Source organism: Coregonus lavaretus (genome assembly GCF_964263955.1).
Source record: "Coregonus lavaretus genome assembly, chromosome: 13".
In the NCBI taxonomy this organism is placed as follows: domain Eukaryota; kingdom Metazoa; phylum Chordata; class Actinopteri; order Salmoniformes; family Salmonidae; genus Coregonus; species Coregonus lavaretus.
The window spans coordinates 21,222,121-21,246,749 of NC_140000.1; the positions used below are offsets into that span (position 1 = coordinate 21,222,121).

General features: G+C 43.7%; 1 protein-coding gene across 1 annotated transcript; it reads right to left on the reverse strand.

Annotated features, from left to right (window-relative positions):
• Window positions 1–330: 330 nt before the first annotated feature.
• On the reverse strand, window positions 331–24,567 carry LOC311140418 (SH3 domain-binding protein 5-like). Its single transcript, XM_084175461.1, has 9 exons — window positions 24,248–24,567; window positions 23,571–23,633; window positions 19,641–19,769; window positions 6,452–6,616; window positions 6,120–6,250; window positions 5,087–5,129; window positions 4,582–4,801; window positions 2,902–3,264; window positions 331–2,492 (listed from the first exon to the last, which is right to left on the reverse strand). The coding sequence occupies exons 1-9, from the start codon at window positions 24,323–24,325 to the stop codon at window positions 2,275–2,277; spliced, it is 1,410 nt and encodes a 469-aa protein (XP_084031587.1). The 5' UTR covers window positions 24,326–24,567; the 3' UTR covers window positions 331–2,274.
• Between the last annotated feature and the right edge of the window lie 62 nt (window positions 24,568–24,629).

Consider the following 24,629-nt stretch of genomic DNA (forward strand, 5'->3'; position numbering starts at 1 on the left):
CAACTATGACAGACAAAATGAAAAAAAATAATCCATACTTATTTCCCACCATAATTTGCAAATAAATTCATTAAAAATCCTACAATGTGATTTTCTGGAAAAATAATTCTCAATGTCGTCATAGTTGACGTGTACCTATGATGAAAATTACAGGCCTCTCATCTTTTTAAGTGGGAGAACTTGCACAATTGGTGGCTGACTAAATACTTTTTTTCCCCACTGTAAGATCTTGAGTTTGGTTGACCAAAGAACTTCAGGCTAGTGAGAAACAGACAAAAGGTTAGTTGATCAACATTGCAGTTAGACCATAAGAAATGAATATAGGCTTACTGCAGTGAACATCAGTTTATTTGATTATTTTCTGAAAACAGGCACATAAGCTGTGGAGACACAATGGAAAGTTACTCTACCATAACAAGACCCACTGGAAAAAAACAGCTATGAGAGGGACTGTTCGTGGTTATATCCTTATATTCCACACCAGAGGGTGGCACAGAGAGATAAACATTGATATAACATTACATTTGTACACATACAGTACATACATAGACTGGAGCGATCACAAGAACAAAGACTGCATACTCTTATGCAATAGCTTACTATTCTCATCTTAACTCAGTGACCAAATACCTTTCCCATGTGGCCATGGAGCATAAAGAGACCAGGAGAGGAAGCCAATTTAACACTATTTGAAACATCCGACAGTCTACTGCGGGCCACTTTAGCCAACATGGATCTACAACAGTAGCTGATACTGTCCACCAGAAATCTCAACACTATCAATTTTTCTGTCAGTTTCCACAAAAGGCCTCAACATTCTTCGCCACAATCAGTTTCATTCAGTCATCCAGTTTCACTTTCTCCTCAATATTGGTCCAAGACAAAACCATCATCAGATTCTGAGAATTACCAGGCTGGCCATTTTCATTCCGTTACAGAGAACTCTATGTGAAAGTGTCCATGGGCAGATATGGTTATCCAAAGTTCTGTCCTTGCGCTATTGCTCAGTTCTTAGTGTTACTGTCTGTGGGTGGAGGTTGTCCCTCAGTCCAGGGCCATTGGGGATGCCATGACAGGGAGATGGATGGAGGGAGGGCTAGGGGGGGGTTGACTGTCTGGAGGCCCATTTCCCTGGTACCACATCAGTGTGGCACTGATGAACCACAGGATGGAGGGAGGGAGCCAGGAGGAAGAGAGGAGGGGTATATCTACCGTTGCCTCACCGCACACAATTATTCTACTCTCGTTCAATCAGATTCCAAGTCCAGCTTTATGCGTACTGTAGGCGAGATGGATTCACATTTAGATCACTGGGAAATTTGTTGTGCAATAGAATACAGTTATTTTAAGTCCAATTCTGATGACCCCTATTGGACAAATGCATGGGCTGTCCGAAGAGATGCCAGCCAGGGGTGGGTAGTGAGTTTTTGGACATCATGGTAACATGAAGCAGTTGCCATAGCAACCATATGCCGTACACGGGATTACATCGAGGGGAGAGTATTCACATATCAAGTATCTGTGAGAGGATATAGCAGAGTAATATCACAAGTTATGAGGGTTATTCACTCCGTAAATGTACTTGTTCCTTTTTAGAAATCCTGAATTTAAATCCTGGCCTTATGTATGCTCTTCAATTACAAAAGCATAACACATATTGCTATCAATGCTGGATATGTTGTGTATTTTACTATTTTCTGTATTGGTAAAACAGGTGGCACATTCACTGTGACATCAAGTTTTATAAATAACACTCAATTTCTAATAGTCGAAGCTAGGAGCATATTCTTTAGTCTACGAACAACAGAAACGCATCTTGTCTGGAAGTGCAGCTCCCTCTCAGGGAGAATATCACAGTAAAAAACAACACTGTTTGTCCCATTTCCCCTCATATACCTTGGGCCCCCACCCGACGTTAGTCAGCACTGTCCTTAATGTGTGTGGAGTACAGGAGGGAATTATGGGAAGCCAATCTGACTGAGGACTCAAAGCTATGGGTGGGAGGTCAAAAGGTGAAAGGTCCTTTCTACAGGAAGTGGTGGTTTCATGAAATCACCCACCCTGGGTTGGGTCTTAGTCTCTTCTTCATCATGATCCATAGGAACTGTATATACACTGACCATTTAGTTCATAGTATCTCATACTGAGCCACTTTTTTTACTTAGCCAGCATTAGTTCACGGGGTAGAATGGAATGTGTGTGTGGTTACTGGCAATACAGCATGTTGGCACACAAAGCCGGTGATGGGGTTAGCTTGGGGATTAGCTTCCCTCTTCACATCCCGTTGACCAGGACCACAGTTTGGGTGGGGGTCTGGGAACGGCTTTGGCGTCCGCGCTTGGTGTTCTTGGTGCTGTCGTTGCGCGAGCGTCGAAGAGACAGGAAGCTGAGGCGGCCCTCCAGGCCCATGGTCTTGTTGGTGTTTGGGACGGTGGTGCTCTTGTTGTTTACAGTATTGTCCAGCTCCCCCTCCGCTCCCTCTGCTCTCTCACCTGAAACACACAGAGAGGTATGCTGTGTGAGCCTGGTCATGAATATCCTTTGTGAGTAGGAAGCCCTGCACACACACCCCGTAGACTATCATACCAAAGTCTTTTTCTAAAAGTTTCCACTGTGTTAACCTTTCTCACTGGTCCAGAACCCTCCGCAGGCTCTTAGGGACCCAGCGGAGATTAGGATGTATCCCCCAGCAGTACTGCTAGCCTGTGGCTCTGCACCTGCTCTGGCCTAAGCACTAGGATAGCTGTCACAATGACTAATAGGCCTCTCCTCTGGCTCAGGTGCAAGTCAGACAGGTAGTAGAAGACGATATGTCTTACTGAAAATAAACACACACCATCAATCTCTCCTTTTTCACTTGTTTGCATATTTACACCTCATACAGTATGCAAACACACACACCTCTCTCCAGGTCACACTCAGGTGATGACGCCCCGCTACACTCGCTGCGTGGTCCCAGGACAGGCGAGATGAGGCCGAAGTCAGACAGCGAGACAGGGCTGGGAATGTCCAGACTGCAGGGGCGTGAGGAGGGAGCAGGGGAAGAGGAGGAGGAGGAGGAGGAGGAAGAGGAGGAGGAGGAAGAGGAGGGGGGGCAGGGCGAGGAGGAGAAGGAAGAGGAGGGGGGGCAGGGCGAGGGGAGGTCCTGGGGGCTGTTGGGGGAGTGGGAGGAGGAGCCCAGGCTGCAGGTGGAGTGAGTCTCTGAGTCCTCCTCTGACATGGCACTGCTGCTGCAGGTCTCATCCTCAAACGACTCAGACATCACTGCAGAGACAGAGAGAGGGGAAGAGTGGTTGAGATGTAACAAGCCTTTACTGTACAACTAAGGAGTGTATATGCAGAGCATCAATGTGGCATCCACAGTAAAACAAAATACAAAATAGAGAAAACAGGAAGCTGGAGATTGAGAGTGAAGAGGTTTAGGTGAAAAAAGGAGAGAGCGGGGGCAAGGGTAAGGAACAGAGAGAAAGGGAGTAGGAAGAAAAAGCAAAAAAGGGAGACAGACGGTGGGTAGAAGGGGGAGAGGGAGACTGCTTGAAATACTGCAGAGATACTTTACACTGAAAGAAAGGGGGAGTGCAAAGACATACAGTACTTCAAGACAAATATGCGATCCATTTTCTGTGTAGGGGTCAAAGTCCCCAAATTCCAACATGGATGGCGAATGTATGAATGAAGGAATGTTTTCTATGACCTTGAACTATGGGCAATCGCAGATTATTTTGTTTACTGCCATCGAGTTACAGTTTGAAACAGACACACTTTACTAAATCTACTAAAAGACAAATCAGCAAATGTAGCATATTACTGTTTATTGCTGTTGCGCGTTAACCAACATAATCTCAGCCAATGGCGTCGGAGTGGGTCAGCCAGCAGTAGGGCTCTCAGGTTGCCATGGTAACATCATCCCGCAGCCCATAATGCAGGACAATGGGAAGTGGATCAGTGACACACACTGCTCTGAAAATCCACCCTCTTTGTCTGATTACAGTTGAGCCTCATCTCATCACAGTGTGTATCTTCAGCACTTAACTGATTCAGGATCAGCTCTCATTACTCAAGTCCTAACCTTAACCAAAGGAGCTTAAACAGTAAAGCTGTCTCTAGGCTAGTTGTTATTAAGACATGCATGGGATTTGGGTGCCATGAACGATGCCATGCAGGAAAGACCAAAACCATTTCCTTCAGCATAAAGAAAGACTTCAGTTAAGTATCTCTCCTTCAAATAAAGCATTGTGTGCCCAATGACCTTTGCAGAAGATCCCATGATATGACAACTTCACAAAGTCAATACAGGCATTTTAAATTCAACAGGAATTTCCTTTGAAAGAAAATTGAATTAAGACTTTTTTCAAAGAGCACATTTCTTCTAGGAATTCCTACAAAGGATTCGAAGAACAAGTCAGAGTGTCAACAGGGTGAGTATGCGTTTGCATGTGCCGTACCCAACTAATAGTGAAAAGTAGGCAATGCTGGCTGTTTAGCCTCACTATGTAGGACAGTTGATCCAAGAACAGTTTCTGCAGTTTTCAAGCGCAGAAACTAAATGACCAGAACATCATGCACTGTAAGTGTACTCACTGGAGATGCCATCCGACTCCATCTTGAAGCTGGCAATGTCGTCCCCGGCGACATTGTCGCCCTCAGCGCCCACACCCCGCCCCCGGGGGCCCATGGCCGAGTTGCGTCGGCGTTCATGGATCTCGTCTGAGATCATCTCCAGGTTTCTCAGAGCCGTCTTGTACCCTTCTTTGGCCTGGCTCAGCTTGGCCTGCAACTCATCCACGTTCTTCTTTAGGTGCTACAGACAGAAAGGGAGTCATTATTAGCATTAGCTTGGTATACACAGTTAAGGACACACACACACACACACACAAAGCCATCATTGCCATAAATGGTTTAGACCTGAGATGACATGGCAATATGTTCACGGTCAAAGTATTTGACTTAGGTCACATCAGTAAAGATCTAACAATGGAGCAGAGTCCACAATAACAAGACAATAATAGAACTCCTTAAATCTAAAATACCTTTAAAATGGTCTATAAAGGCAGGTAAATTACAGTGTAGTGTAGTGCACACATACCTCAAGCTGTAGGTAGTACTTTGCCTTCAACTCAAAGTAAGGTCTGCAGGAGAGAGGTCAATCAAAAAGAGAGGGAGGAGGGGAAAAAAAGAGGGAAGGAAAAAAATTAGAGGCGATGAAAACAACTTGGAATAGCTCTGTACATATCACCAAGGCAACAGGGTGAGCTATATGGCTATCACATTAGATAAGCTAACTGTGGAGAAAGGATTAGGCTGAGAGAGCTGAGGCAACACAGAGCAAGACGGATTCAGTCCCAACACTCTAAAACGGACTCTTTCCTCATCTCATCTTCATGACACTAATAGTTAGGAGGACTGGCTAGGTTTCAACCATACTGATTACACATTTCAAGTACATGACCTGTGGTCATGACGGAAAGGAGACAAGGAAGCTTTTTAAGACTATATGGATTCACAACAGCCTCAGTCTCTCAGTCACAGCTGGGAAACATTAGAGACCCCCTACTCTACACTGTACACTCCCTCCCCAAAACAGGCCTCCAGTCTATGGAGTTTTGTAAAAACCTGACAGCATATACTAACCAGCACACCACCACATTGTCTCTCTTTGTGGTGCTAGGAATAAAACAGCCACTGCTTCATCATCAAAGGTCGAAAATGACTCTTGCACCTTAATTGGGGAGGACAGGCTCGTGGTAATGGCTGGAGCGGAGTAAGTGGAATGGTATCAAATACATCAAACACATGGTTTCCATGTGTTTGATGCCATTCCATTCGTTCCTTTCCAGACATTATTATGAGCCGTCCTCCCCTCAGCAGCTTCCACTGTTGCACATTTATATTCGTTTTGTTCAAGTTGACCTTTTTCAAGCTACTGAAAAATCTATGTCATGAAAGATCAATGTCTTGGAAAAGGTCACTGTTGACAAATAAACAGGGATTTGTGAACGTGTGTGTCGGAGACCATTTGATAATTGATGCAGTGGTTGTATCAGATTCACTTTGACTTCTCAGTCTTTTAACTACAGTGCGGTTGGGTTGTGGTCGCAATACGGTCATATGGGACTCACTTGGACTTGTTGATGGTGCGTTTGAGTTTCTTCTCCAGCTGCTTCATGCGGCCTATGGCTGCCGTGTACTTGGCTGCAGTCTCCTTGTGCACCAGCTCACTCCGCGTCTTCGTGTGCTCCGCCTCCATCACCTACAACAGCCAATCAGAACTCAGTCTGGCAGCTACACAGAAATGCGACAACGTGACTTCCTAACTTGTGAAGCATCGATTTCCATCCACATTATGCCTCAAACCTTTGAATAGTAACATTCAAATTTAGATTTGATAGACAGTCATGCTGCATTAATGCCCCCGCAGAATCCCATTCCCTCCATGCAGTACGGTACTCACCCTCTGGGTGGCGTGGTTGAGCATCTCCTGCCAGGCTGAGTCAAACTGCCTGGTGTCCTCCTCCAGCAGCCTCTGCTCTGCCAGGGCGATGGTCTCCTTGGCTGCCCCCAGCACCTCCGTGGCCCTCTGGAAGTCCTGGGTGGCTCTCTGGGCCTCCAGCTGAGCCTGGGCAATGGGTAGAGTGACACCACGTTAGATATGCACTGAGATCAGCCACAGAACCAGACCTTCACTGGGTCTCCTGCAGAATCTGCACAACGGATGGGATGAGACCCTATCAGACACACTTCATGTCTGGGTCTCTAGCTGTGCCTGGACAATGGGTAGAGTGACAGCCCGCCAGACGGGCACCGCAACAGGCCATGACACTCTGCCGCCAGCCAAGTTCTCTGTCACCATAAAATATTATGTGGGCCATGTCTGGCCATCAGTGTTTAACCCCTGCCCCTACTGCCAGCTGGCCCATGCCCATACTAGGCCAAATCCTTCATCTGTACACCTCAAGAGAATTCTTTCCTCTTGCAGGAAATTAATGATGAGCTCTTCAGTCAAGAAACTACTATATCCAGTGTCTCTATATAACTACAATGTAAGCACTTCTCATGAAATGCTGTTTTTAAAAACAAGAGACACACAAAACCTTCAGCTCAAACATTGACAGGAATAAACCAAATCAGCTGTTGAATCAGCATGGAAAATAGCAACTAGGCGTAATAACAAACAAATCACCAAAGACGCCAAACACTGTCTTGTATATAAGATGTTCCTAACATCAAAAGGACTCATTTGGGAGAAAACACAGAAAGGTCATGATGGCATGACGTATGGTAGTATAAGCACAAAGTATAGCTGCAACGTCTCATTTGACACTTACTGTATACAGTGGGGGAAGAGCTTTAGGGCTCAAAGACCTCACAGCTAATAGAATTCTTGTCAAACACTTCACACCTGTCTGTGTGTCTCTCTGTGTGTGTCTGTCTGTGTGTGTCTGTCTGTGTGTCTCTCTGTGTGTGGCTGGCCGGGTGGCTGGCTGTGTGTAACAAGGCTCAACATCTTGTTTTCCCCTTGGTATCTATTGCTACTATCAGAAGGTATCAGTAACATCCAGCTTTGTTTTAACACATCCCTCCCTACCCACTCTGAATGTTCTGTTCTGAGGTCAACCAAAACATCGTAGACTGCTTCCAGAGAGAACATCCAAGTATTACTACTTTACTCTCTGTGCATATTTTAGCCCAACCGGGTCCCATAATAACGGATCAACTCTAAAACAGTTCCCTCCTCCAGCCTCAGCTATGGTAAGGTACAGTACAAAGCGGAAGCTTACCGTAGCTTAGACTTCCCGTGTGTGTGTGTTGCCATAGCTGCAGAGCTAATCCTTTCCTCATTCATCCACTTTTCCTCTCTAATCTGTCAGTCATAGCAACTGACAGAAACCCCCTGTAGCTATTGCTAATACCCTAAACCCCTCTCTGTTCTGTGGGTACCAGTAAAGCATCAACTCAAGGCTTTGCCCCAAACCCACCAATAGCATGTCTAGGGAAGGTGATTTACTGTATCTGTGTGGGCACGAGTGTGTGTGTGTGTGTGTAAATTTACTGTAGAGGCTAAATATCATTCAGACGTTTTACAGTAAGGATGATAAAACGTTACTGATCTGCCAAAAAACTAAATCCCAACTCGCTTCCGCTTATCATAGAATTTCCAAACAAAGTAGCGTTACTTTTGTTAAGTTTGACTAGTTTGGGAGGAAGTGAAGGTAGATATACACTGACATGTCTCCTTGGCTGCAAGCAACTTATGAATAAGTCACAGCAGAGAAAAGTTCCAACAGAATCTCATGTGAATAGGGATTCTACTGACCTAATTTAAGTGAGGAACACATTGAGTCACCCCAAAGAAAACAAACTTCAATTAAATGAAGTAATTAAATAATAATAATTAGTCATTTAGCAGACGCTCTTATCCAGAGCGACTTACAGGAGCAATTAGGGTTAAGTGCCTTGCTCAAGGGCACATCGACAGATTTTTCACCTAGTCGGCTCAGGGATTAGAACCAGTGACCTTTCGGTTACTGGCACAACGCTCTTAACCACTAAGCTACCTGCCGCCCCGTGATCATTATTTCCTGCTCTCATCATGACCTATGGAGCAGTATGTTGTATACCTCAAGACTCTACTAGATAAGGATCTGCAAGCCAAGATATTTTATTTTTTAGACAACATCCCATTCCCTGCTATGGTAATTTGATTAGCCTTCCAAATGCCAACTCAGCACAAACTAAACAACCTCTGCCTTGTGGTGATCACACAACCCATTCACAGACCTTCACATGACATGGATGGGCTTGGCGTACACATACGAGAGAGTTGAGTCCAACCACATGCTAACCAATGTCTATCACTTCACTGTATGGATGAGTCATGAGTTTGAATGCCTAGGAATTCAACCGGGGACTCTCTTTCACAAAATGGTTGTCACGTTGTTTACGAGACTTGCTACCTACGCTCTCATTTAGACAACTCTCTCCCTCGCTCTGTAAGCACATTCAGTGATCTACTTTTAAAATCACCCCGGCAAAATTGTTTTCCCACTAACCCCAACAAGCAGACTACATGCTGAGAAAACATGCCCCTCTCCCAGGAACACCCTATGTGCTTTGTGTATCCAGTGTTGTCCACTTAATCTAATACAGTAGGAATCATCTCAGGAGAAAGGACTATTCACCAGATGATAAAGTCCAATGGCTGACTCAGTTCATAGGAATAATACTGCATTGAAGCATAATACTGTACAGCACGATGTTCTTTGTGCATCTATCTCGGTCTTTAATTTACTTCAGCAGGAATCACTCCTAGATAGCAGGCTATTCATAAGGAATGCAACAGAACTAGTCTGCAGACTGGCAGATAGAGGCTATTTAGTGGCACATTTATAAATATAAGTACATGTATTAGTATTTAGTAGTGTTCTGTTCCTACTGTATACTGCAGATGAACAGAATGCCAACAGAGAGACTTCTCACAGCAGGCCTACTGCTGTACACCTCCTCCACTATAAATGATTGGCAACCCAGCCCTTCTCCTCTGCCTACTCTTCTCCTCCATCATCACTTCAGTCCTGCTGCCACCGTGATCCATCATTCTATTATTTTCAGTTTACTCATCCCATCTCTACCCTTCATTTTCAGCTGCACAGTGATGGTGTAAAAAAAATATATATATATATTTTAAAAAACAGTCCAGCTAACATCAAGACTATAGCATCATTTCTCAGCCACCTTTCAAAGCTGGGCCTCTCAGGAACTCTCACAACCGGAGGGAAGAGGGAGAGATAGATGCATTATTAGGGAGGAGGGGAGATGGATGGAAGTGGAGGGGAGAGCAGGCATTAGTCAATTTATTCAGCACATTCCAATTCATTCTTGTGTTGTTATTCACGGTCCTCTCTAAAGACTGTAAAGGGCTGTGGTTTCAAACCGGTGTATATTTGGCCTCTAGAAAGACGTTAATACCACATCAGTTCTGCATTTCCGCTGCAGTTTCTGTCTATATAAAAAGATAATAAGGTCTACTACTTTCACTTCTCCATCACACACAGATACTTCATAGGCCCTTGTAACAAAAAAGGAGAGCAGACATTGATCAAATCAATCACAAATCAACCCGGTTTATTACAAGTTGCATCATGGAGACAGCTCCAGAATAAGAGCAAAGAAAAGGTCTAATTATATTAATCACACAGCACCGAATGTTCTGTAAACACCAGGAGGCTTGTAGGAAGTCACAACATCAGCTGCTACAGAATCACAGATACATTATCAGTGTGTCCTCGAATCCAGTCTGGAGTCAAACTTTACACAACATTCAACACTTGGCAGACATTTGATACAGTTCAAAGGTCAGAACATCAGTACACAGTTACAACAGATAATGATAGAGTAAAAGGCGCCAAACTACTTAATTAAATATGGTACTTAAAACATCCATGGTTAACTCCTGTTTCCCTTCCCCAAGGGAATACATCTGTCTGCGTCTCCCCGCACATACAATCATGTTTATTACATATCAATCCATATCCACAGTAACTCAAATACAGGAAAATAATTAATCAAATCATTTCCCATTAGAGCCCTACTCATATTTTAAATCAGTAGGGCTCTGTAAATGTCAATCAAACAAGCGCCAACGCGTGCACACTCTAGTGTAAGTAAAGTGTTACTTTATTAAAAGACTACACTTTCTCTTTGTGCATAAGAAAATCGGATCCCGCTCTACACAGCCTTTCAATTATTCACAGCTTACGCTCTTCGGAGCCCTAACAGAGAATTCATTTGGTTAACCGGCACATGTTCAGATAATCATCTCTTTGCTACATATTCACGCTTGCCTCCATGGCTGCACGCATGTAAGAGAAGCTTTGAAATATAAAGCATTCCTATCATCTTCACAGCAAAAATTTGACAACGTTTGCAAAAACGAGACATGCCAAGACTTCAAAGACCAGAGAGTTTCAGCTAAACATTTCTCAGCATAGGCTATCAACACTGGAAAAGTAACGGCCTTCAAAGAGAACACAGACACACAGCTATTTTCCACGAGAATTAACTGATTTAATCTATCTACTCAGCTAAGCAGGGCAATTAATCTTGGTGAAAAGGGAGTGAGATGGGATGAAAAGGGCCTTTTCAATGGGAGGTCATTGATTTACAGTCAGATAGTAAACATGCATCTCTGCAGTTAGTCACGCTTCGATAGCCTTGGCCTTATTTGTGTCCCGATTGAGACTGCCCTAGATATCTGTCAGAGACCCACAGAGTTAATCCTGAAGAAGTCGTTAGACCGCACCTGACTCAGGGAGAGCTCGTCTTCATCATGCTTCATGGTCTGATGCATGGTCTGATGCTATAACAACCTAGATGCTGTAGATTGATCAGGTCAGTCTGAATGTTACCTCTGAGGCAAAGTGAAGGAGCAACAGTGCTCAGACATGGACGTGGGGATGCAAGCCTCTTGTTCCAAGTGGTTGGTTAACCATTGCTTAACTTCAGTGTTCCAGTCAACGTCTAATGCGCTGAAGCACCACTTGTTATGAACAGCTGCCTCTTGGATCTCCAGCCACAGCCACTTTACAGTAAATTCCTCAGCACACTCATACGATGTTCCATGGCTGCAGGCTTGGACAGCAAGCATTGACAACCCAGGGGCGGACTGACCTGAAATGCCAGATGAACTGGTCCATTTTTAGCCCAGTGGGCCTGCCTAACTTGGGTTTTTAGCAGAAAGAAATGGGAAAGAAAGGAAAGAAATGGGCTGGTGTGGGGTCCTGGAGAAAAAAATGGGCCTGTGAGTTAGAAATGCCAGGGCCAATTTCAGGTCCCAGTCCGCCCCTGTCCGCATGTTGGGATTGTAATAAAATGCAATTTTTACAGTATGACAAAAACTCAAGACCATATAAATTCCTACAAACTCTCTCCCAGTCCCAGCACTGAAAGAGTGCACTTTTGCTTTATCCCAGACACTACAGTGACAGGTTGATGTATTAGAGCACCCAGCCTCTGACAAAAATGTGCAGGGACCTAGAGTCTCCTTTCTAGTTGTGATCCATCTGCCCTTGACTCAGAGCCAGAGAACAATCCCATACATCAGCTGGAGCCAGCTCTCTCCCCCAGTCTGACTCTATTCCAGCAGTACCAAATCCAACCAATCTCCTTCAGGCCTGAAGGATTTTCATTGCTTTCCTCACCCAGCCTCCCCAGCCAGAAATCACTAAGCCCCACATCTGTTCAATCTACGGCCATCATGGAGGTCAGTTCATAACTAATCTCACAGACATATCCACAGTCTGTCTCCTCTGTTGTGGACCTCGGGCATCTCCCCTCCTCTCTCTCATTATCCGTCTCTCCTTAGTTCTTCCCACCTCCAGACGCACTGCGGTTAGATGACTGAGGCAGCGAGGGGCTGAGACGATCTCGGCTGTGCACTTCAGCTGCGTGGTAATCACTGTCGGTAACGGGCTGTGCAGGAGAGAGCGAGAGGGAGGGGGGCGAGATAGAGTGGGGAGGCAGACTGTGCCCAAACCTTGCACCAGCCACATCACATTACCATCACCATTCTCCTCCTCTCTTTTGTTCCACCTGTCCCCCACTAGCTGTACCTACTCTCCAGACAAAATGGGGGCAGCTGAGGGGGGAAGGGCAATAGGACTTCAATGTTTAATGCTAACCAGGGTTGTGGTCAATTCCGTTTCAATTCAGAAAGTAAACCAAATTCCAATCCCACATTTTCCTAATTGAAAAGTACTGAAGAGAATTGCCATGGGAATTTCAATGTACTTGGAATTGACCCCAACCCTGATGCTAACTGCTAATATGCAACCAGAGTTAGATATAGGAGCTGGGTTGCTAATGCTAATGCTCTGCCAACTGACCATGCTTGATTGAGGTGAGGAATATTTGCTTGTGTTTGACGATACAGAAAACACTATCATACAACACACTAGAAAACCTGAAAATAGTATATCCTGCAAACCTCCCTAGAAAAAATCCTGACTGGTCTACTTTTCGTCAAGTCACACTCTTCAAAGCGGAGGTGAACGAGAAGGAAACTATACATATTTCATGAGATATAAGAAAAACACTTTTCATCATTTTACACTACTGGTGACTGCAGCAATCGAGGCACTCTGATTCAGCACTTTAAAAAATGGGAGCTGTCAAAGAAAGTACAGGGTACCCAAGCGATCCCTCAGGAAACATACAGTAAAAAACTTTCTGGCCGAGTCAAGCCGGTCTCTGAGCCACTTCCAAGCGCAGTCACCCATTAACTTGTGACACCTATTACCGCAGGATATACTAGCAAGTCTTCTCAACATCTAAGGTAAGTGACCATCTATTGCTTTGTTATGCAAAAGCCTGAGTTATGGTGCGTGCGTATATCTAGACTATGGTCAAGAGCATTTTTCCACAGCGCTGCCACTCCCTGTGTACCTTATCATTAGCCTTTTAAAGCAAATGATAATGTATTGCTCATGTAGGCTACTTCAACAAACCAGAGAGATAGAGAATTTCCACCCCTCTGGGCAAACAATGATTCAAGTTCAACGTTGTGTACATGCTCCCCACTGAAGGAGAATGGAGAGACTGAGGTGGAGATACATTGCAATAGAAGAGGAGGAAGACAGAGGAGGATAGAGTATGGAGGAAGATAGGGAAAGAGAGGAAGAGTGTTTATGTTGCATAATTGATTCAGGACTGTTGTGTTTAAATGGCCTCTGCTCCAGTCACCACTGTGAGGTTGATTAACTCAACCATGTTAGCGAGGCAGCCATTTACCGCACCACTGATCCATTTCAACCTTTTCAACCGCTTTGTAATGCTCTCAACCACACCTTCGATCGATGAGACCTGTGATGTGTGTGTGTGTGAGACCAATGCCCTAGAATCGCCCTATGCAGTCAGGTCCCACTGACTTCTTGTTGCAGAGCTCAGCATAGTATGACAGACAAGCGAGTCCTGCACTTGTTCATAATTAAGATACCTGCCAACATAGTCTGGAATTAAGAGCCACAGAGTTAAGTGCTTTTCAAAAGTTTCAGTCTCAATCCCTCGAGTATGTGCCAAACTCTTATTGAACCCCTGAACACATCATGGCTTCATACCATTGCTTTCAATGAAATAACTGGGCCAATAAATGCAGGGGCGCAACTTTGGTTTTAGAAGTGTTGGGGACATAACCTGGGCATCTAAAGTTCTGCATTTCTACTAGGACCGTCACCGACAAAAAAATTATAACTACTTAATCAAACAGCCTGCCTAAAGCATCAGACAAGTAAAAGACTACGTTGACCAAGCGTAGTCTTTTCTTTTGACCAATCGATTGGCCAAATTTTTAAACGTGTATTTTTCCATATCTAGACAACCCTATGTGTTTTAATAAAAACAACTATATGTACTGAACTTGTCTGACGCTTTAGGCAGGCTGTTTGTTTAAATAATTAAGACACACAAATGACTCAAGAGAGAGCCAAAGATCAAGGTAGCCTAGCCAGAAGAAAAAAATCTCTCCCGACCCGCCTTCTCCCGCTGGCAGAATTACGCTGCTGAAGTTGCCGGTAATAGGCTACACCAGCACTCGGCAACCTTTTCCATTTGGAGGGAGAATTTATCTTACCATTTCTACCAATCTGCGTGCTAGTAATGATTTTCATATGCACATTTTCGTGGAACAGTTTCATCTCAAAATCATTGTCTGTGGTTAATCTACACTCTATCTTAATCTAAATGAAAATTGTAAAAATCTAAAAGTAACTTTTATTGCCATTGCCAACTATGTAAAAACAGCGTACATAAAGCCAACACATAAAACTATTGCCTCCTGCAGGTAGAAAAGATCCAGAAAAAAATGTATGTGACTCGTTTCAGGAAACTAGGCATATGTCGCACGTCACTACTTCACAGGAGCGCCATTTGAACGCAAACTTTTTTTTATTATTATCAAAATGTGTTTTTGGGGGGCAGAAATGCCTTCTGGAACATGTGAACTTTCATGTGCCTTAATATCAAACTTGTATGCCATCTGTAAATACAAATAAAATTGTTAAATTACGAGCCTAGTTGGTTTAGCCACGGAAAAAGCAGCAACCTTCCTGCTAGCCATGATTGGCTGAGATAATGAGTGGGCTGGACATGCCGAGAGATGAGTTCGGATTGGTCTGCCATGTAGCACGCTTCTGTCTATAATATGAGCTGGTCAGTATGTGTAGGTAATCCTTTCTAATGTGGCTTTTTTGAAAGATATCACGTAGTAGAACTGCATAAGAGTTGCTCTCCACTTTCTGGAGGACCGAGTTTTGAAATCAAATTAGAGTATAATAGCTAAGGAGATGGAGAAAATTCTGCCATTTGATTGCAAATATGCAGACGGAGTGGAAAAGAGAACACACAGAAGGCTGTTGTATAAAACACCTGTCTCCGGATTACATCTTCAAACTAAGGGCAACCAAGGCATCCGTGACAGATAGGGAGACGCGTACATCCCTGTATACAGGTAAGAGAGCCTAGCTAGCTACATTTTCAGATATTAAAGTGTACTGTTAGCTAGCTAGCTAACATTAGCTGGCTGGCTAGCTAGGTAAAGTTACATGTATGATCTGTCTAGTAATATTATTCGTATCTCAGAGTCATTTGCATTGCTAGTTATAGCCTAGTGTTAGCTAGCTAACATTGAACCTGGTTGGTTAGCTACCTGCCAATTCATGCAGGGTAGTAACGTTATTTATGAGTTGGAATATGGTTCATTGTTTAGCTAGCTAGCTACATGTCTAAACAAAAAAGACTCCACTATACAAGTAACTATTTCAATAGAATGTTTATGTCACTGCGACAATGGTCGATAGACGTAGCTGGTAAATTCGCTCTGGCTATCTACTCCGATTTCAGAGCACTCTCGTCTGAGTGTGCTAGAGCGCAGAATAACTGACGAATTTACAAACACTCAACACCCGTTGAATATGGCCAGTGTCAGTAAACGTTGGCAAAAAAGCATAATTACATTGTTGCCAGCAGCACAATTGCAGTCACCAACGCTCTGGATAAACAACTCTGCTAGGGCAAGTCAAATGGTCAGAGTGAGCTGTTCTCTCATTTGTCTCACATTTACATTTTTCACTTTCATGTCGAGTGGTTATCGAAAGGGAGAGAGCTGGAAATATTGTTCAAATACTTTGAGGAACTATTGCCATTGTCAATTGATTCTAAAAACAGACTTTGTTTACTTGCTGTTTGAGTTGAAGAAAAATTACTTTGAGAAGCTCCACAGCTCATTTTGGGCCTAGATTTGTGTGCAGGCCAGGTAGACTAGTCCTACTTCTATATGCGTAATCAGGTGTGCGTCCTTACTCAACTTTGACAGGAGCGTTTCAAACAAAAGATGATGAATAAATTGACAAAACTCGTAAATTGAATTAAATAAAAACTTGTTTCTCTCAAGGTTAGCATAAGTTGTGAGTTCTGGAAAACACATGTCCACTCCGACAATGAGAATGATAAATGATAAATGACTAATAATAATAATAATAATATATTCAATGCATTAACATAAATTACCGTACCCAAACAAACATTGCAGATTAGAAATTATGGGAATTAACGGTAAATGTAGGCTACTACTGGCGATATATGTAATGGGAAATTGAGACACAGCAAACAATGCACACAATGAAGTTATGAAACAATGAATACCCACGAAATGGCGGGAGAGAGCACATTCTGGAGAGACGTGCTTTGTGCATCTGAGACACAATCCCCATATTCTTGGACCGTGGCATCCCCGTGGCCTCCTCAATGGATTAGTCCACTGAGACAGGCGCAAATCAGACCGTTGTCTCATGTGCCAATGAAAAAAATATATTTGCAACTGCTCGACTAAAAAAAAACCTAATGTTTTCAATACAGACCCCTTTCTCATACAGTATTCCATATAAGGCACCCATACCTTATGAAAGTTGCACAGTATACCCTTAATCTTGTAATAAATCAAATCTAGTGATGCATAACTTGACATTTATGCCATCCATTGTGACATTCTGGGAGGATATCCAACCTTCCAATTAATAGCAATGCATTTCTTAGCCACTATAAATGCTAGGATACACAGTTTCTTCTGATAAGTCTCCAGTATCAACATTTCCAAGCAAACAAAAACAGGGAGAATCTGTAGACATGCTGAGATAAAAGAACATACTCTTTGCCAGAATTCAGCCAGCCTTCAGCCGACCGCGACCGGTAGACCCATGAGGCGGCGCACAATTGGCCAAGCGTCGTCCGGGCTAGGGCAGGGTTTGGCCGGCCGGGATGTCCTTGTCCCATCGTGCTCTAGCGACTTCTGTGGCGGGCCGGGCGCATACGCGCTGACTTCGGTCGCCAGTTGAACGGTGTTTCCTCCGACACATTGGTGCGGCTGGCTTCCGGGTTAAGCGAGCAGTGTATCAAGAAGCAGTGCAGCTTGGCAGGGCCATGTTTAGGAGGACACATGGCTCTCGACCTTTGCCTCTCCCGAGTCTGTACAGTAGTTGCAGTGATGGGACAAGACTAACTACCAATTGGATATCACGAAATTGGGGAGGAAAAAAAACAGGTAAATTTTTTTAAATTATGTCCCCTTTTGTGTTTTGCACCTCCAGCAGAGGAATTACATTTCTGAGTGCATGATATTCAGTTTCACTGGCATATAGTATGTTCTATGGATGGTCTTAAACTGCAGTAATGTATGTCTGAGATTATATGAACATGACTGGGCATTCAAACATATCTGTATCCATTCGTCATCATCAATAGTGTCTCCCAGGTCTTCGTCATGTTTTACATGTTGTGTGCCATCGGGAAAAGCCTCTATCAACCCTTGATACGGTTTGGAAATCAACTTTAGAGGTTTGTCAGACTGCCTTAAAATAGTTTCAATCTTTGTAACATCTGGCTTGTCCAGTGTTTGCTGCACAGAGAAATAGCCTTGGTTCTGCAAAAGTTCACCTCAGCACCGTCACAGACTGGTCTTCCCTGGTTGACTGACCCTGCTGAGACCCCTGTCACCATCTGATCCTGCTAAGACATGATGAGCATAGTGTTGTGTACTGACTGTGCACCATGACAGTGTAGCTTGTACAGCTGTTTATACCGTGTAAATGTGAAAAGTAGGGAATTAGCTAGGGAAACTGACAGATCAACAACGTTACATTGCTATACTGACTAATAATAACTCACATTGCACTGTCAAAAAAATGTCAGAATATCGGTCTTCAATCATTTGTCCGCTGGTTTCATTGTTTGATTCAGGTCTAGTGTGATTGAGGCTAAAATAATAACTGAAGTTAGTGAGCTAGCTAGCTAACCTTAGGCAACTTTTGGCTAGCTCTAATGGTACATCAACTGGCAAAAACTGGCCAAGTTAATTTACTTCTGTTGAAACGGGTCAAAAAGGCTACAAAACATTTCCATACACACGCAACAGCTGTTAGATGCTGCTACCTGACAGATAGCTAGAGGCTAAAGCTGAACTGGCTGTGGTAGCTACTAACTAGCTAGCTAGTTCATTCTCTTCAGACATAACTTCAGTCGAGATGGGATGAAACATTAGCTAACGTTACATGTCAGTTACACTACTAGCTCAGCACTGAGAATAAAAAAAAAAAGCTGTTAACTTGCCAGCTACATCAGTCAAATAAAGAGTAGCCAGTTTCTGCTGTGCTTGCTTTTACAACCCGGAGAAAAAGCGCAACACACAGAGACAGCAGCTGCAGACAGCAGCACCGTGCTACCCGAATGCTCTGACGTGTCCGCATGGTCCTAAAGCACACCGATGCCTCTTTTTGTATCACAGTGCAATGATAAAACGTATATTTCAGAATGTGTGTGTGTGTGTGGGGGGGGGGGGGGGGGTCATGTCCGCCCCTCGTCCCCAGTGAAAGTTGCGCCCCTGAGTAGATGTGCGAAAGGTAGACAGAGGAACTCATACAATCCAATATCCTCAAACTTAGAAGAACTTCCTTTTTCCATAAGGGAACTTAATTTGTGTTGTCAGGGGCATTAACATAAATCACAACCACAAAAAGGTGCATTCTCATTCAGAAGCCATATAGAGGTTGCCTGAATGAGGGGAACACAATGCCCAAAGCAGAGCCAAAAACACCAGAGGGAACAAAATAAGAGAAGAAGTGAAGAACCGTTGGCCTTTAAAAACCTTTTCATGTCTGGTTTGGTCCCGGCAGTTCCTCTCTGACTGTTTACAGCTGCAGGGCTCTTATCTAGATGAGCAGGTGGCAGCAGCTCTCCTTTCCTCTAACAATAGCTATGGCTTTGCAGAATAGGGAACCGAGATCACAGCTTCACTCAAAGCCACTCCCACACCCCCCTCACTCTCATTAAGCAGCAAATAGGTAACACGTTAGTTAACAGTCCCATCCCATTTGGTGTTCAATGTGGTATTTGCCTAGTATTTAGAAATGATGTGGTAGTCAACCTGGTATCAAATTGTACGCAATGGTGCTGGTTTTAATGAATCCCAAAGAAACAAGGCAAATAGAGGGCGAACTAGGCAAATAAAGCTTTTCCGATAAATAAAATACTATTTCTAAGGTCAATATGAGCCGAGACCCCCAGCCCGTAGTCCCCCTGTCCACTGAGTGGTGTCTCACCTGTCTGGCCACTCTCCGCGCCTCCCAGTAGGGTTTGGACTCCTCCACCGCCTTCCCAATCTTCTTGACCAGCTCATCCAGCTTCACCGTGGCCGCTACCAGCACCGAGCGGAACTTCTGCCTGGCATCCTGGAGAAAACAGGGAGAAAGGGTTAACTAGGACTGTATCGAACTTCCAACCCTTTGTTTGCTATGAATGTTCAAAGGTAATAGAAGACTCAACACTCATCTCGATGTTACGCGATGGTCATTGTTCTTAACTATTTAACCAACCGCAGTTAACAATTGACAGCAAATATTAAATTAGACGCACCAGGATTTCACGAAACCAGAGTATTCATTCAGACTCTTAAGGCAGTAATTAAATTAATTTAGACATACGAGTCGGGGCTCTCCCACCTTCGATTCTAAGAATTGTAAAGTCTTCTGCAACTGAAAAGGCCAGTGTCCTAAAATTGCATTAGTCTTTGATCAAGTTAACAGGGGCAGCTATGTCGATGCAACCTTCAGACACAAGCAAACAGGCAATTAACAAAGAAATGGCCATATGAAAATGATCATATGAAATAGCCTTTTATGCGACACACCATCAGCTACTGTTAATGTTTATTCATCAGTCGGAGTGGTTAGATGTAAGAGTCCCCAGCTAAGCATGCTGATAAAGCCAATAACAGGCCTACTTTCAACCGTATCAAACCTTATCTAATCCAAAACATTAATTCGCCCTGAAACCGTTTTAGATAAGGCAGAGGAGATTTTTTTCTCAGATCAAACAAGTGAGGTCAAGTGTGACGTCCAGAAGGAGACATCATGGTAGACAGAAAACAAAAACAAGCATGAAAACAGATTCCTGGAGATGTCAGTGTGGAAAAAATATATAGCACTTATGCAATAAGTTTATTGGATTGTTTTCAATTCTTTGAAACTTTAAATCTGATCATGGGATGTTATGTAAATCTGCACCAGTGTTCTGGACTAAGATATCCTTCCTGTTACCATTTCAAATCTGAGGGATGGAAGGCCAATTGTGAGAACAGGGCAGGGACACACACTTCCTGTGACATCATCACTCATCCTGCAACAATCTGGCATCTGAGGACAAACACCATGTCCGAAAACAACCCCTAGCCCCTGAACCCTAGCTCTTTCCCATTCAGTGTGTGTGCAGATCAAGGAACCCAATACAGTGATGGCTCCACCACCACTGTTTGCCATTTGCTACACTTTGGTACTTGCTGTTCTGCTGCCCAAACATGTTTCTTTACTGTACTCTGTCATACTGGAATTCTGACATGGTTATCAGATACCTGCTATCCTGGAGAGAAAAACAGCTTTTCCATGAACTCCCAACCTCCTGCATAGCAAGAGGCCACCGCAGGGGAGGCACCATGCATTATTTCAGTCTCAGAACAACAAGGGGTAATTGCTGGGTATGAAAATTGTACGTGTGTGTGTGTGAGTGAACAGGCCATGTAAACCATCTATTTCTCAACAGAGAAAATTCAGAGGATGGGGTCACGGTCCCCCCTTTCTCCATCTCTCCTCGTAATGCATTTCATCCCCCACTCTCTCCCTCTACTCCATCCCCTTTTTTCTGTTCTTATTTCCACTCCTCATTTTCTCCATCTCTCTCTTTCTCCTCTAGCTGATACAACAGAGGTTACAGTACAGTGCAGTCTCTCTGTCCCTCACACCTCAGGGTCGAGCAGAGCATTTCATCTCCTCTGTCACAGCCTCCTACCTCCTGTCGCTATGTACTTGAGAAGTGGTTCGACAAATGGTGAATCAGTACATCTTGTGTGTTTATTCCCTTTAAAGTAAAATGCGCTCAAAAAGTTGGACAATATTTTGTGTGTGTGTGTATTGCAAAGGGTTTCCACAGAGGCCTTTATCTGATCTTTTGAGACGTTAATTTTGTTTACAGATCGGTGGAGCCATCGGTAAGGACTCAAGTCTATCTCTAATAGACACACTTCCCCGATTGGCGCGCCGTTTACTCCAACAGGCAGACAGCTGTGCACAGAGACCACGTCAAACTGGGTCTACAAATAAACTGATTTGACCATGACCCGCTGACTCAACAACACAGAGTGGAGTATATCTGAACTCGAAAAACAATTAAGTATTTGACAAGCACTCATTGAACATCAAGATCAATGGAAACATTGTACAAGTACAAGTTCTTTAAGCCTTATGCTGCTCAAGTTGGTGAGGATCCAGTAAACATTAGAAATGACAGGTATTTTATAGACTGAATGCCTCCTTTGACCCCAAAAGATGTCCTAAAGAGACTTTTACCTTAATACAGATCCAAAAAGGTATATGACTGACAGAGCTGGGAGGGTAGGTAACAACACATCTGCCACACTGATCCTCAACACGGGGGCCCCTCAGGGGTGCGTGCTCAGTCCCCTCCTGTACTCTCTGTTCACCCATGACTGCATGGCCAGGCACGACTCCAACACCATCATTAAGTTTGCCGACGACACAACAGTGGTAGGCCTGATCACCGACAACGATGAGACAGCCTATAGGGAGGAGGTCAGAGATCTGGCCGTGTGGTGCCAGGACAACAACCTCTCCCTCAACGTGACCAAGACAAAGGAGATGATTGTGGACTACAGGAAAAAAAAGAGGACTGAGCACGCCCCCATTCTCATCGACGGGGCTGTAGTGGAACAGGTTGAGAGCTTCAAGTTCCTTGGTGTCCACATCACCAACGAACTATCATGGTCCAAACACACCAAGACAGTCGTGAAGAGGGCACGACAAAGCCTATTCCCCCTCAGGAGACTAAAAAGATTTGGCATGGGTCCTCAGATCCTCAAAAAATTCTACAGCTGCACCATCGAGAGCATCCTGACTGGTTGCATCACCGCCTGGTATGGCAACTGCTTGGCCTCTGACCGCAAGGCACTACAGAGGGTAGTGCGTACGGCCCAGTACATCACTGGGGCAAAGCTCCCTGCCATCCAGGACCTCTATACCAGGCGGTGTCAGAGGAAGGCCCTCAAAATTGTCAAAGACTCCAGTCACCCTAGTCATTGACTGTTCTCTCTGCTACCGCACGGCAAGCGGTACCGGAGTGCCAAGTCTAGGTCCAAAAGACTTCTCAACAGCTTCTACCCCCAAGCCATAAGACTCCTGAACAGCTAATCATGGCTACCCGGACTATTTGCACTGCCCCCCCACCCCATCCTTTTTACGCTGCTGCTACTCTGTTAAGTATTTATGCATAGTCACTTTAACTCTACCCACATGTACATATTACCTCAACTACCTCAACTAGCCGGTGCCCCCGCACATTGACTATGCAACGGTACCCCCCTGTATATATAGCCTCCCTACTGTCACTTTATTTTATTGTATATATAGCCTCCCTACTGTCACTTTATTTTACTTCTGCTCTTTTTTTCTCAACACTTTTTTGTTGTTGTTTTATTCTTACTTTTTTGTTTAAAATAAATGCACTGTTGGTTAAGGGCTGTAAGTAAGCATTTCACTGTAATGTCTGCACCTGTTGTATTCGGCGCATGTGACCAATAAAATTTGATTTGATTTGATTTGATTTTGCTACTACTTTACTGACATTTAACAGCATCCAAAGGTCAACACTCTGCAACATACACCACCTCAATGACCTGAATGAATCATCTTCAATATGCAGAGGTCAATGTCTAATGGTTGAAATGAATTATTTGATAGTGGGTCACCTTGTAGCTGCATAGTGCAGAAAATATGGGTTTTGCATGTAAAACATATGAAAAGCCACAGACTGCTGCAAAGTGTCTGATAACACATCTGATGGCAGAGCGGTCAAGTCTTCACTTTCATGTGATTCTGGTTGTTGTCAATTTGTGTCAGCCATGTGGTGCACTTTGGAGGGGAAATGTGTGTCAAACTTGGAAGTGTGTGTGTACACTGTCTTACCTCCAGTTGTGTCTCACATCTGTTGATGTCATCTGTAGACTGGTTGAGTTTCTCCAGTTCTCCCTGTAAGAAAGAGAGCAAAGGACAATATTGAGCAACACCAAGAGAAAGGAATGTAATACAGTATCTGGGAAGTCTGCAACATCTGGAATGTGTTACACTTGGATGAAATACTAGACTGGACATTAGAAGGTAGCCAGAGTGATGGTTTGAACAAATACAAGAATCAGCTATCATCTTGATTTATGGATATATTAACTGCACATAGCTTTTAAGGCTAAACAATGTTATTTTTCAACCAATTAATAGCCTAATACACAGCAGAAGGTATATTCAGATGAACATGCTATTTGAGTGTCAGGCCTGTATTCCCATGCATTCCATTAAATCAGAAACAAGTTTGGCTAAAACATAGCCCATCATAAACCTAACAAGTAGGCCTATGTCTCAACTTAGTTGGCTACAATACATACCTTTTGTTCAAGGTAGATCGACAGTCTTGATAAATCAATACATTAAAAACAATTTGAAAAAAGACCCCAAATCAGATAGACTTTCTGCCAGGGATAATACATACTCTTCCACTGTGCATTGAATAGTGGATGTATCAAATGCTGTTAAATTAAGAGATTAGTTAGTCTCAACTGAAACAAAGAGCAATTGTTATTATAACGTACCTGAATTCTAGGGTCCACCTCCTCTTCTTCGTATTCCGAATCTTCGTCAGACCTATTTTCTTTCTCCAAATTGTCCATTCTGGACGATAAAGCCGTCTGTGTGCTGTCGGAACGAACAAAGCCAATTTCCAAGATACGCTCTAACGGCGAGACCTGCGCTTCTAGAACAAACACGCTCAATCACACTGCAACATTAGTAATGATAAAAACGAGGTTTTAAATATTTATATGTATATCAAACCATATACAGGTCATTGAGAGACAAAAGAGTGATTATCGTCTTGTAAAATGTAAATTGACAGAGCACCGCTCTGTCTGCGTCCAATGCCAAGCCACTGAGCAAGTGATGATGAAATGACTTGTGCACGGGTATCTACAGCGT

Coding starts and splice junctions, on each gene's coding strand:
- LOC311140418 (XM_084175461.1), bottom strand. CDS start 24,325: ATGGACAATTTGGAGAAAGAAAATAGGTCTGACGAAGATTCGGAATAC. Junction 5,130..6,119: donor CGCACCATCAACAAGTCCAA/GTGAGTCCCATA, acceptor TCTCTCCTGCAG/ACCTTACTTTGAGTTGAAGG. Junction 3,265..4,581: donor GGAGTCGGATGGCATCTCCA/GTGAGTACACTT, acceptor CTGTCTCTGCAG/TGATGTCTGAGTCGTTTGAG.